This window comes from Orbicella faveolata, unplaced genomic scaffold, assembly GCF_042242905.1.
Source record: "Orbicella faveolata isolate gen_17 unplaced genomic scaffold, um_ofav_v1 contig_47, whole genome shotgun sequence".
Taxonomy (NCBI): domain Eukaryota; kingdom Metazoa; phylum Cnidaria; class Anthozoa; order Scleractinia; family Merulinidae; genus Orbicella; species Orbicella faveolata.
This window is the reverse complement of record NW_028301577.1, coordinates 10,504,727-10,518,339: the sequence shown is the minus strand read 5'-3', so window position 1 is coordinate 10,518,339 and position 13,613 is coordinate 10,504,727. Positions and strand designations below refer to the sequence as shown.

Below are 13,613 nucleotides of genomic sequence, written 5' to 3'. Positions count from 1 at the left end.
CCTTCTAATAACCTAGAATTACACAAACTCATTTCTGTGATATTCACAAGTACATAGTGTTAACATTTATTCAATCAGCCTGTTGCCAGCAACACCTATTTTACAATTCATTTTACCTAATAATAAGTGGATACCTAACATTATAGAATTCATCCTATACACATTATTGACTTAAAAGACTAAATAAATCGAAAATCAGGTTAATATTATTTCCAGGAAAAATGCAAATTATTGATGCTTTGATACAAAAATTCATTTTTTTCCCCCCACAATGAATTAAAAGTGAAATCCCCTTCACAAAGGAAAAAAAAAGTTCAACTTGAATTATTGACCTTTACCCTAGGTTTGCTAACAAATAACCCTGTTTGAAACCAAGCGATCATATTACTAACACTATATGTTTCACTACCAGCTATGAACTTGTTCATTCATTGAAGGATCAGGAGGAAAAGGGGAATTAATAAGTAGCATTTCAATCCTTCAATTGCAAACTTGCAAATTTGTATGAAATAAATATAAAAGATACCCTTAATCTCCATAATTATAATAAATACATAAGAATTTCACACCCTTGTGCACAACTCCACAGAAAAATGAAATTATTTACCTTGTGCACAACTCCACAGAAAAATGAAATTATTTACCTGGCTCCAAAAAATTTCTACAGTCCTCACAAATGAGTTATTTCCCCCAGTGTCCCATACCTATAGGATAATTGCTTTGTATGCAAAATAAACTTCATTTCTGGGTTGACATGTACAGCTATTGTAAAAAAAAATATTCCCTCACTGTGAAACCAAATTGTTCACATCAATGTTGAATCTGTGTTCCAAATTATTTTGTTCTTTATTACTAAGTAAGTAGTATTGAGCATTGATACGACAAGTGAAATGGGGGGTTTTAAAATTCAGCCATGAATTAAAGTATTCCTCAACTGATGTTAAAATTAAACCAATAATTTTATACAAACTGACGTACATTCAATCATTACTATTTGCACTCCCCAAATACCTGTAAGAGTATGTGGCACACATTCAGACACGTTCATTTTTGAAGAACTAAGACAGTCTTCTCACAAAATTGTAATAATCATTCAATATGCAGCAAACTTCGCATGAACAAAGACTTGTCGCACTGCCTCTCAAAACTGCCCCGCATTAGCAATACTTGAAGGCTTTCAAACCACTGTTACCATGTGAATGAATGGTACAGTAGTGCTCTGTTCACGGAAAGAAAAACAGTTGCTGAAAGCACCTGGTGTAACAGCATAATAATGTCAGCACCACTCTATGTAGAACCAACTTGTACCAAAGTTGGGTCATATTTGAGCTCTCCTTCTTGGAACCTCCTTCTCAGCTCTCCCCACAGAAGACCCCTCTCTTTGAGTACTCCCTTAAGAAGACCCTTGTTTTCCATGGCTCGTCTTGAGAGATAGGGTAGTACCTCGTCCACTGGTCCAAATGGAACATACTTGTACACAGCATATCCGTTATTACCTGGGAGGAAAGTAAACAAAACATTTATAATGACCTATGATCTGGTTACTATCTTGGTAATGGTGTGTGTGTGTGTGGTGGGGGGGGGGGGGGTGGGGGGGGTTACTAGTATGTACAGGTGAATCCTAAGGACAAGGGGGAATTTCAAGCACCTTTGGGAATCCCACTTCCCAAACCTCTGTTCTACCACTTCCTAAAAATTCTTGCCACATTAAAGTTGTAGGTTCTCATCCGTGGACCCATCCCCTCCACCAAGGACAGAAGGAGTGAGAGATGGCTGTGGTAGTGCTTAAAACAAAGTGCCTAAGAGTATTGCTTAACTGCCTTGAATTCTAGTCCAGTATCGCAGGCTACCAACAAGATATTACCCTGTGAGATCTCATTTATACACCTTGGTGGAGAGAGGTATTTCCCTCTCCCAAGAACACAACCCTGTCAATGGCTAGACTCGGGCCTTCTGATCTTACACAAACACACAAGTTCAGACTTGACGTGTTGTTAGTTTAATTTACAATGTACTATCAATCACGTACCAAGTGTAAATGAGATTGCATCAGACATTCCCAAAAGCTGTCCAAAGAAAACTTTCCTTTCCTGCGGTGAAATTCCCAATTCGTGCATCCTAAAGAGCAAATTGGAATTAAGTAGTACACAATTTACAGACCATATAATATTCGAATCAATAAGTTCTTTGCAATTGATTTTGTGATAAAAATTATCGCTATAAGCAAATGACATTTCGACCATTCAATGGTCAATAAATTCAAGTTGAAAATGACCGTGAAAACGTTAATTTTAGCGTTAATTTTAATAATTTGCATGTATACAAACAATTCAGCTGTTTCAATAATCTGTTTCATATTAATAGTGATTATAGATTTACATGACTGGGCTTATGTCGTTTATGGAAACATGGTGAAAGAGAAGCACTAGTATTGTGCCAAAATGTGTTCATTCTGAGGTTTTCTGACAAACAACTTCTGACAAAAGCACCACTGATCACAGAACTGTTTGTTGATGGTGTGTCCGTACAGTTGTCCATTAAGTTAGAGAGCTACCCATCCAAGACAGAGTTAAGTAATGACCAAAGAAATGTCGGAGTGTCAGCTAAAGATGGAGCTGCAAGACCTGTGTGTACGTTCCTGAAACGAATGGAAAGCTGAGCCCCTTTTGGTGATTAGCAACATGTTAAGTTTAAAACCCTCTACACAAAAACTGTACAGTGTTTTGTCTTAACTCAACATACCTCTTGATGGCAACCTGGATGGAGTTCTCATTGTGAGTTGCGACAAGAACATTAGCATTTCCTCTCTTTGTTTCCTCCAACACAGCATTTAAAACTTCATCAAAACATTTACTTGTTGCCTTGTAGCTTGGGTGGATTGGATCAGTGTAGCCCAAAGTGCTTGCCCTCAGTCGTTCTTGTTCCATGTAGGCACCTCTGACTAGCTTGGCACCAAACATGTAACCTTCCCGTCTTGCCAGTTCCATGTCTGTCTGGATTTTGGAGTAGGTGTCCTAGAGACATAATGTGTGACATTGGTAAACTGGATTACATACACCAATCAGTTATTTGTAGGTAGTCAGGTCCTTTAAAACCCAAGAGATTGACTGTAATAATGTAGTGACCTTTGCATGCAATGCATTGCAGGCCTATTAGTGGCGAGAGTCTTTCAGGAAAGTCATGTAGCCCTGCACAACCTGTGAAGGTACTTGCAGGCACAGAGCTTTGTGAACGCAATGCTTGCCTATAGTTCTAGATAATATACCATAAAATTAGATGTACTTAATTTATAGATCATAACAGGGCTTGAAAAAAAACTTGAATTCCAGCTTGCCCTTCTGACAAACAGCTCCCAAATTTTGCTTGCCCTCAGGGAAAGTCTTAGTGGACAGACAACTTGCCTGGGCCCTTGCCCTTTTTGCAAGTGAGAATGAGCTTGCAGACTTGCATTGGGGTACTGTGAGACTAAAAGTATCTTACTCTCTAGAGAAACGCCGACAACCAGGTCTGTATTGAATCTGCGCCTTTCCAGAGTTTCAAAATCCAATTCACATTAACCATTCAAATTAAGCCGCAGTGCATCCCACATGTATCAACAACCTGCAGGCAAATGACTGCCAGCACTTACCTTTAAGTAACACTGGTATGTATTAAGCACAAGAGGAGAGGTCTTATTGAACTGCCTCATCAAGTCTAATGTTAGATGTCTTATGGCAGGTTGAAAATATGTCTGCTCAGCATCAACCATAAGCCTTACTCCTCTCTTCACAGCATGCTAAAATAAACAGAGATGTTTGATCAGTAAAGCACAGTACTCTAATTTTTATTACAGACTACAATTATAATATTAATCAGCAAACACCATATTATTCATGATATTTCCTAAAATTAGAACCCACCCTGATTAAGCTAGCACCCACCCTCAACTAAGTTGAGTGTGACACTGAGAATTCACAAGTACCTCTACCTAATTAAAAATAAATAATTGTCCAAGTAAATACATATTCACTTCAGTCAAGCAAACTTTTGTCTGCAGAACAACAGATATATTCAGTACTGACGTTGAATTGAAACTTTGAAACAAATGGTGAGGTCATGGATGCAAGGAAACAAAACACACCAAATTTTATTTCTTGCATCAGTACAATGAGCCACGTCTAGAAACCCCAAAGTGCCTCATGCATGCATTTTACAATGCAACTCTGAGGAAAAATTAATTAAATAAATATCTCTTCACCTCAGCAAGGGTGGTTAGTCTTTTTGCCATGTTCTCCATTTGGTGAAGTTCCTCATCTTTAAGAACTGAAATGACTGGCCTTCCTGTCTTCTCCTGAATATAGACATTTTGGCAGAGAGGACATTTAGAATAATTTAACATTAAGTTAAACAAATTATGTCATTTAATAACGTGAGGTATTTCTGCAATTGTAAATTAGTTAATTTCACTAATGATTTTAAGCATTTTGGACCTGCTACTAAAATGTAAGTTCACTATATGTTTAACAGATGTGTATTGTTGATGCCAGTCATTCTCAGAAATATACTAGACAATAAACAATAATAAAATTGTCATCTGATTCACTTCCAGATACTGGAAGAGAATTCATAAGCAGGCAAACTTACATCTCCCTTTGGCTTAGCCTTGAATAGCTGTGACAGCTTCAGCTGTGGTGTGAGGAATTCATGCCATTCTATGACATCAATATCACTGAAATTGAAAAACAGCAATTTTATTGTGAAAGAACCAACTTCATCCTGTAGCATGGCAGCAGCCTTGAGTCAATCCAGAGTTGAGTTGCTTGCTTCTTGTTCTGAAGGAAACTCTCTACTGTTAATTTGATGACGTACACTTTCAATAATTGATAATTGGTTCCCAATCATTACTTTCATTTATCTGCGAGTATGCATCTTCACACACTTTAAGTATAGGTTTGATTTCCACTGCTCTCTCATGTCTGAGTCAACATTTCTCCCAGAGTGTGGGTTCCTTTCCCGAAGAGCGGCTGGTAATCAAACCTATTCAAAGTATTGATCATTAACAGTTACTTCCTCGGCTTAATAGGTGAAACTTGAAATGCAATTGGCACACAATGCATCAGCATGCAAGATAAGATTATGCCTTTCATAAGAGTCTAATGGTACATGCATCATGCACCATTTGATTATTTTTTTTCTAAGTGGGGCTATTTTTCTCTCACATTTCATTTTCTTGTTGTAATTTCCAAAGGGAGAATTTGAGGGATATTTTATACATGTACAGTCTAATGAATAGATGTTCACAAGTCACTGAACTTGGCAAGCTTTTTTACCTGGGTTTTATGCACAGAGAGAATGCAAAATTTGCAAGCCACTGTGTAATTTGAAAAATTATTGTTTAGTAATGGTGAAGTAACTTTAATTTTTGTTGTTCATTTTACCCTGATTTGTTGGTGTCAATCAAGTCAAATATTCTGTTGGTTTCTTCTGGGCTCATCTCAACCTACCAAATTATGAACAAATCATGAATACAATACAATTGATAGACTACATGTAGTCCCTCTGAGCATGCATGAAAATATAAGTGACAAAAAATGGCAGTGGGAAATCTCATTTATTTATTACTTTTTTATTGCTTAAATAACCATTAGAAATAATTGGCTTCATTGTAAAACTAGGGGATGCTATCACAATTCTCTGGTGGCCCAAAAGAACAAACCAATTCTCCCCTGCCCCCCCCCCCCCCCCCCACCCTGCCACACCCCTCACCAAAGAAATAGTACTAAATGAAAATGTACAATAATGTAAATTAGGTTGCTAAATGATCTACCTGCCCATTTTGTAACTAAACAAACTTTCCTGTTAAGAAGGACCTAAACAGAGCAGCAGCAATGACTGTCCACTAGCTAGATAATGTACACATCATTTATGCTTTTATTTATGGGAATGTCGCGTATAGGGCTAACCTCACAATTTCCATTTCAAGAGGTAATTTTTAAACATTATTTATATCTCTTGAATAAACTATGGTAATGATAGCATTGTATTGAAAGAACTTAATAAGTTTAAAAATACTGTAGTTGTAGTCAGGCATAGTAATAAAATCTTAAAAGTTGTTGTCACTGACTTAAAAATCTTAAAATAGACGTTTCGGCTAAAATACTATAACCTTCTTCAGTGATGAAATGAATGTTAATGGCGTCTAAATGTAAATGAGATGTTTATAAGAATGTGAGGAACTTGCTAGGGATTAATTTAGCATTTTGTAAATGTCTGGAATATGCGCGTGGTCATTAATTGAGTTCGGTTCGCGAATGGAATGCCGCGCTTCCAAGAACAATCTACACGACCACAAGGGACAGCGGTCTATGACTTTGACATTATTAAAATCAAATTTGTGGTTGTTTTTCATACAGTGTTGCGCCAAAAGAGAGTTCTAGTCATATGTGAGGACGGCTCTTTTATGTTCTTTTGTTCTGGATCTCAGTGCTCTGGATGTTTGACCGATGTAAAGTTTTTCACAGTTTTTACAATTGATTTTATACATGACACCAGTTGACAGGTCTTGATCAAATTTGTCCTTCGGTTTCTTCAGGATCGAACTGACCATCTTGACGGATTTATGAGCAACATTTACGTCGAATTGTCCCAAAGTTCTTGCAATTTTTTCAGAGATTCCTTGAAAATATGGCAAAGTAACAAAGCCTCTTTGGGACAATTTGACATAAATGTTGCTCATAAACCCGTCAAGATGGTTGGTTCCATCCTGAAGAAACTGACGGACAAATTCGATCAAGACCTGTCAACTGGTGTCGTGTATAAAATCATTATTGTAAAAACTGTGAAAAACTTTACATCAGTCAAACATCCAGAGCACTGAGATCCAGAACAAAAGAACACAAAAGAGCCGTCCTCACATGTGACAAGAACTCTCTTTTGGCACAACACTGTATGAAAAACAACCACAAATTTGATTTTAATAATGTCAAGGTCATAGACCGCTGTCCCTTGTGGTCGCGTAGATTGTTCTTGGAAGCATGGCATTCCATTCGCGAACCAAACTCAATTAATGACCACGCGCATATTCCAGACATTTACAAAATGCTAAATTAATCCCTAGCGAGTTCCTCACATTCTTATAAACATCTCATTTACATTTAGACGTCGTTAACATTAATTTCATCACCAAAGAAAGTTATAGTATTTTAGCTGAAACGTCTATTTTAAGATTTTTAAGTCAGTGACAACAACTTTTAAGATTTTATAACTTAACAAGTTATGTTTAGTTCAAGACTGTTTAGTAGTTTGTGAATATTTAGCCTCCCATTACTAATAACTATACTAAAAGGGAAGTTGTTATAATAAGAACTATATACCCCAAGCCTTTCCAGGCCTTCAAAGAACTTGTCTCTGGCAACACTGTTTCCAATCTTGTCCATCGTAACAGAATCAGAGGCCAAGTGGTCAAAAAAATATTGTGTCTGGTTGAGGATTTCTGAGATTCTCATCTGTTAGAAATAATAACAAGCATGCAATTTATTAAGTAATCAATATAGAAAAACACTTGGCAATAATTACATCTTTAATCACAAAAGATTTTGGCAACCAAAGCGACTTTACATTTTAGCAGGTTGTCAGAAAACCACCCCCTAGATTGACGAACCATATCAAACACAGTAACTGAGAGATAATGAACTTCCTCAGTCTTATATACAGACACGTAATTCAGAACAAAATGCTGTTGATGAATCATAAATTACTCACAAGTATCTGTGGCCTTCCCAAGGCTGTCACCTTGATGGCAGCAAAGCCATCCTTGGATGCACCTCCTAATTAAAACAATTATGAAATAAAATTGAGTTAAACAATTTTTCATAAAACAAAAAGGAATTCGCAACACCAAAATTTGAATTTGTAACCTAATTGCTCCTAAATTTAGAAGCAACTGTCAATTAAAATAATTCCAACCTTACGTCTTAACATTACAAAGACTGCCCAGAGAAGAACATCCAGTTTGTCTGTTTAGTGTTTTCTTAATTAATAGTAATGGCAAAAATAACTAAAAATATGTGGGAAACAGCGCTGGGTTGCAGGAGACAGACTAGTTGCACATCTGTTTTGATCCTGAAGACAATGACGACATTGCCTTCATGTACATGTATAATTATGTAGACATCTTTAATACCTGCTGCATCAATACATTTCAGAAATGTGTTAAGTCTCGTGTCACACTCCTCTTCGCCTTCATAGAAATATGTCCTAGCACTGTAGACTCCTTTCCTTCTGTCGGCAAACTCTACATGTGGTTTGTACTGCGCATGTTCATCAGCTGGGTCTAATGACTCATCAGGATTCTTGCCCATCTGGCCTTTGGTTTCATTTTCCGATAAGTCTTCCTCTACAGAATAATCCAAAATTGCACCAACTCCGAACTTTTCCAAATTTGAGATGACTGGCTTGATTGCCTCCTGATCTTCGCCGGCCACAAAATGGCCATAGAAAGAAGCTTTCAGTAACCTTCTGAACAAATGCTTGCCGAGAACTTTTTGGCCAAGATGAAGCAGCTGAAAAACAAAAACAAAATCAATTTCCCATCAATGCTATTGATCTGATAAGCATATTACGATAAGAAAGTTTATGAAATTGTTTTCATGGCAGCCCAAGACTGGTTTTTGCTTTCACAAGAGATGAGTGATCATGTGAACTAAAGGCATCCACAGTCGAGTGTCAATTAATCAATACTCAGTCGATACTCAGTCGACACGCAATCAACAGTCAGTTGATAGTCAGCAGAGTGTTGACCGACTCATAAAACTTTATCCATTGATCGAAAATTAGTCCACTCTTGACCGACTGTCGACCAAGTTGTTGATCGATTGTTGATCAAGTGACAGATGATCAGTGTTGATGGAGTGTCGATCGAGTATCGACTGAGTATCGATCGAGTATCGATCGAGTTTCAATCGAGATCAAGTATCGATCGTGGGTGAACCGACACTCAACCGTAGATGCCTTTAGTAGACATGATCCGAGATGAAGGCTCGAGCAATTTAAACATAATTACAAGTACAAGAGCCCCTTATTTTGTTGCAAGAACATGCTTGATGCAAGCCTAAGCACAAGCGCAAAAACAAGCATCCAAATTTTTGGTTTGCTTGTGCTATGCTGTGTCAAAACGAATCACAGCGTACTTAGTGCTGGGGAATCTTTCATGTTGGGCCAGCTTCCTTCTCAGGTGATAAAAAGACTTAAGACTAGTGAAACACTGCTACTTGTTCTTGCGCTCGCAATGCCTTCAATTTTCAGGTAAAATTGATCTCTCTTGTCCTTGCACCCTTTGTGCTTGCATAAGTTTGCATTGCTAGTGAAAACCAGGCCTTAGCCAGCATAATCAGTTGCTGAATCAAATGGCAGGGCTCGAAAAAAAACCCGTCCAGTCGTCCGGGACAAGTAGATTTTCTCTTCGGACAAGTAACTTTCTCTCCTTACTTGCCCCATGGGCAAGGACCCAGGCAAGCCGTTCACCGACTAAATTTTTGATAACAATTTTGAGAAGAAAAGGTAAATTTTAGGCTCAAGGGCAATCAAGTGTTTAGATGAAGCTTGATGAAAATTACAATTTATAGGGTTGTTTTGTTTATTGTGTGACGCGCACTCACGGCTCAGAAGTGGTTGCCTAGTATGTGATCAAAATCTTGATCAAATTTCTTTTCGGGATTAAAAGTAACCGCGTAGGGCACGAAAACGCTGTGGTTATTTCTTAAAATTTTAGCAATTTTTTGTAAGCATTCTCCAGTTTCTCTGTACAAAATGTAACTCAACAACAATATATTAAAGCGTAGAAATTGTACGCGAAAAGAAGCTGCATATTTCTATCACGAAAACGAAGCCAGCATTTGTGATACTAAAATCCAAGTAAATCTCTGTTTTCGGTGAAACATGCAAGTTTGCTAGTGATAACATACTTGGGCGCCGCCGCGCGAAATGAAAAGTATTATATTATTAAAAAGAAATGAATAAGTAAGTCATCAAAATACTGTCAGAGTTCCTGGAAAATGACTTAAAATAGTGTTTCTTTCAAACGAAGACGTTTTCCCTCAACTGAAACTATTTTTCATTCACCCAAATGAAGAAATATGCTCTTGCCGACTTTTCAAATTTGTCACTGTGCCTGTGTCAAAACTGAAGTGGGAAGGCGACTTGTTGTTAATTCTGCGTGTTATAAATTTCTCGCGCTTCTCTTCGCTATGATTTCATGGAGCTAGACAAGATGGAGGTGAACATTCAAGGAGTCGAACGCGACCTTAGACGAATTGACCAGATTGATTCAAGGCTGTATAATAACAAAGATACCCAGCGTGTAATACAGGAACTAGGAAGTAAGTACACAAATGAACAACAACAACTTCGCAAACTTTGTTTCTTCAACTGTGAGTTCATCAATGTTAATTATTACAAACCGTACAACTTCATAAATTAAAGTGGAATGAAGAAGTTAAATTTGTGGAAGTATTACAATATAATGGCGTAAACATGAAAGTGATCAGCACTAAGAGGACTACAGTCAAGATGGGTTTATTACTGTAACATTAAAACACGCCTGTAGTTTGACTTCCATTTTTGGGTTCATGAATTATTAATGAGTTTGAAAACTTGGGCAAGCGGGGAAGTGCCCCGGGCAAGCAAAATTTGAGAGTTACTTGCCGAACAGGCAAGGTGGAATTCAAATATTTTGCGAGGCCTGAAATGACCCACAAAAGGTCTTCACATCTCCCCATTACTATTACATATGAGTAGCCCTTAGCACCGCCACTGTGCCCTGGCCCCTCCACCTTCAGCCTCCCACTGAATGCCTGATACCAGTATAGTGGAATCCCGATTTTTCAAAACTTCCAATTCTTTGGACCAAAAGTCATTTCCCTTCCTCAGTCAAATACTGTAATTTTACCCCAATTGCTCATACTGCCAAAGAATTTTTCAAAACAAACATTATATTTTAAGACATCAGAGGTTTAAGACACTAGGATTCCACTGCATTTAAATTCACAAACGAAAAAAAATTATCTATTTTTATGCTTTATCATGTGGGTGAAGAGACCATGTCTGGGGGTGTGTCTGTACATGTTCTTATATAGACTTGTGTAGAAAGATGCTATTTTCAGAAAACGAAACCAAGAGCATATTAAAATCAGACTTCTTTTGCTGAAGGAATCTCATTTAAAATTCTTGCGCGATCTCAAGAGATGTAAGGACCATAAAAAATTTATTATTAAACTTCGTTAAGATATTGTGCGTAATTTATCGTTTCGAGGATATGTATACATGTGTATATACGACGCTCGCATAAACAAAGAAAATACGAGGAAAATATGGCCTTGTGCGTAAGATATCTTTCGCGAAGAGGATTGTAAATTGACATAATTAGGGAGCTTAAGCCAACCACGACGACGACGGCAACGAGAATGCCACCAAACAAAACGTTTTTAAAATTAGCAGGACAATAGCTATGCACGTGCGTTCCGTCCTCTGCAAAACAACAACGTGAAATGAGCAAGTTGATCGGCGAATTCTGATGACCGCGAACGACGGCGGCTAATTTTTCGTATTTTCATTTGGAATTAAACGCTGTCATTACATATTTAGCCTGAACAAGTTTTTAGAGCGATAGACGTGTTGAAGAAATCGAGACAACTGCGAAAATGCAAAATTCGAAGGTAAACAACTAAATGTAAATTGTGCCACAGTTTGGCACTTGCCTTTGATTTACATCACGAAAACTGAAGTTAATTTTCTTGACCTTGTACCACCAATCTCCCAACGACGAAGAGAACAAGCTTTGTGATGATATATCGGTGAATTTTGTCTTTGCAACCGATCGCATCGATCGATGCAGAACGAAAGACTACTTTCACGTGATTTACAGTCATTTTATGCAAGTACAAGTTGTTTCGTAATTGATGAGTCAAAGCAAGTGTTACGTAGCGGAAATCAATTTTGTTTGGTCTATGCGTGTGAAGAAGAAGGCAACGCGTTTAAAAATTCTAACAACTTCATTATTCTGTGCCGTGAAATGAATTGACAAGCGTAAAGCATGTCTGAAAGTTTGTAAACAAATTGCCTAAACAAATTAAATATAACAAGCGTTACAGACGCCGCAAGCTTACTAGTATTTCCTGGTTCAAACATGAGCTCAGTACGATATGTATCGGCAAGATTACAATAGACAACGATTACTGTCTTTCAGTTTGTGAAAATGTGTCCCAAACCATGGGATTAAAAATATTTTTCCCTGAATATGAATCATCAACTTTCATAAGTCTTACGTAACGGGCTGTCAAGACATACGCATTCAAGAGTTCGTAAATTGTTTATAAAAAGAAACGTTCGGTGCGACATTCACTGGTGGTACAAACTCTTAAAATGGCATTTACTAACCTCTGTGTTTCTGTTCACCAGAAAGTCGAAGGAGCATAGTCTAAAGATGGCTAATGCTCGAATTATTTCCCAAGTCGTTTTGGATCGGAACGCATTTCTCCCGTCGTTGAAGCTGAGACTACGGAGCGGTTGCTCCGAACTAGCGGCGATTTGATCCCTCTCGGGAGAAATTGTCGCTGTTGTTGAAACCTCAGCGACACTATGACTACTGCTTCTTGTTAAGAATACTAACGAACGAATACTATTTGGCGATCCTCCATTAAAAAGAAGTTTTGATCTCAGAGACCTGACGCTCTTCGCCATTTCGAACGTAAACGCGCGGCTTTGAATCAATTTCGCACTTCTGTATTGTTGGCGCGACTTTCTCGCGCGCTCCTCTAAAACCTGCTTATCAGGTTTCAACCTTGGTATGCAAAGCGTCCAGAGATTACGACCTGCAACCAAAGCAACCTTTTCTTCGACATTTCAACATTTAAGGAAAAAAATTCGCTTGATTGCTGTCCAAAATGCACACCTAAGGCAGTAGATAAATTAGGCTTTTTTTAAAAGTCAAGAGACAATTATTGTAACGCTTATTTGGCAGCTGTTATCCAAAAAAGAAATGTAAATAAACTGGAGTAATTAATTAATGATGGATGAGCGTTTTCTGAATACGTGCGATCTGATACGATCTGTAGATCTAGACAAATCGAATTGACAGTGAACTGTATACAAACTTTGGCGGAGAAATTTTGTGTACGTCGAAGGAGCCTTAAGGTTTTTCGAGTTGAAATAAAAATTTTACAATTTTTGAAGCTATGACCGGTTGAGAAACTGACTGCTGCAAGAAGCGATGGTCTGTTGTCATGACAGGTTAGTACCAGTTATTCTCGCTTAATGCTTGCTATTCGAGACTTATCAAAACAGTTACAAAATTAGAATATTTTAATATTATTCATAAATGCCAGACAGGCTTTCCTTCTGTTACACAATCCCATGACTACAACAACGCAATGCCCTTGCTACAATACGACGTTTCGTACATTTTAGACACTGCAATTAAGTTCCAAGCAGTTAAGCTATGAGCCAATAGGCCAATTCCGATATATTAAAATTCTAACTTGGCTTCGAGACTTAGGGGAATAAAACGAAAGAAATGGCATCGAGGATGAGGGATGAATAATTAATCTGTTTTGTTTTATCCCCCTAAACCTCGGAGCCAA

At 37.7% G+C, this 13,613-nt stretch overlaps 1 protein-coding gene across 1 annotated transcript; it reads right to left on the bottom strand.

Moving 5' to 3' along the window:
* Positions 1-31: 31 nt before the first annotated feature.
* Positions 32-12,922, bottom strand: LOC110048406 (proline dehydrogenase 1, mitochondrial-like). The gene is made up of 11 exons (XM_089278973.1): positions 12,412-12,922; positions 8,162-8,540; positions 7,741-7,805; positions 7,353-7,484; positions 5,418-5,479; positions 4,624-4,708; positions 4,238-4,330; positions 3,629-3,775; positions 2,743-3,014; positions 2,030-2,118; positions 32-1,496 (listed from the first exon to the last, which is right to left on the bottom strand). The coding sequence occupies exons 1-11, from the start codon at positions 12,712-12,714 to the stop codon at positions 1,288-1,290; spliced, it is 1,836 nt and encodes a 611-aa protein (XP_089135099.1). The 5' UTR covers positions 12,715-12,922; the 3' UTR covers positions 32-1,287.
* Between the last annotated feature and the right edge of the window lie 691 nt (positions 12,923-13,613).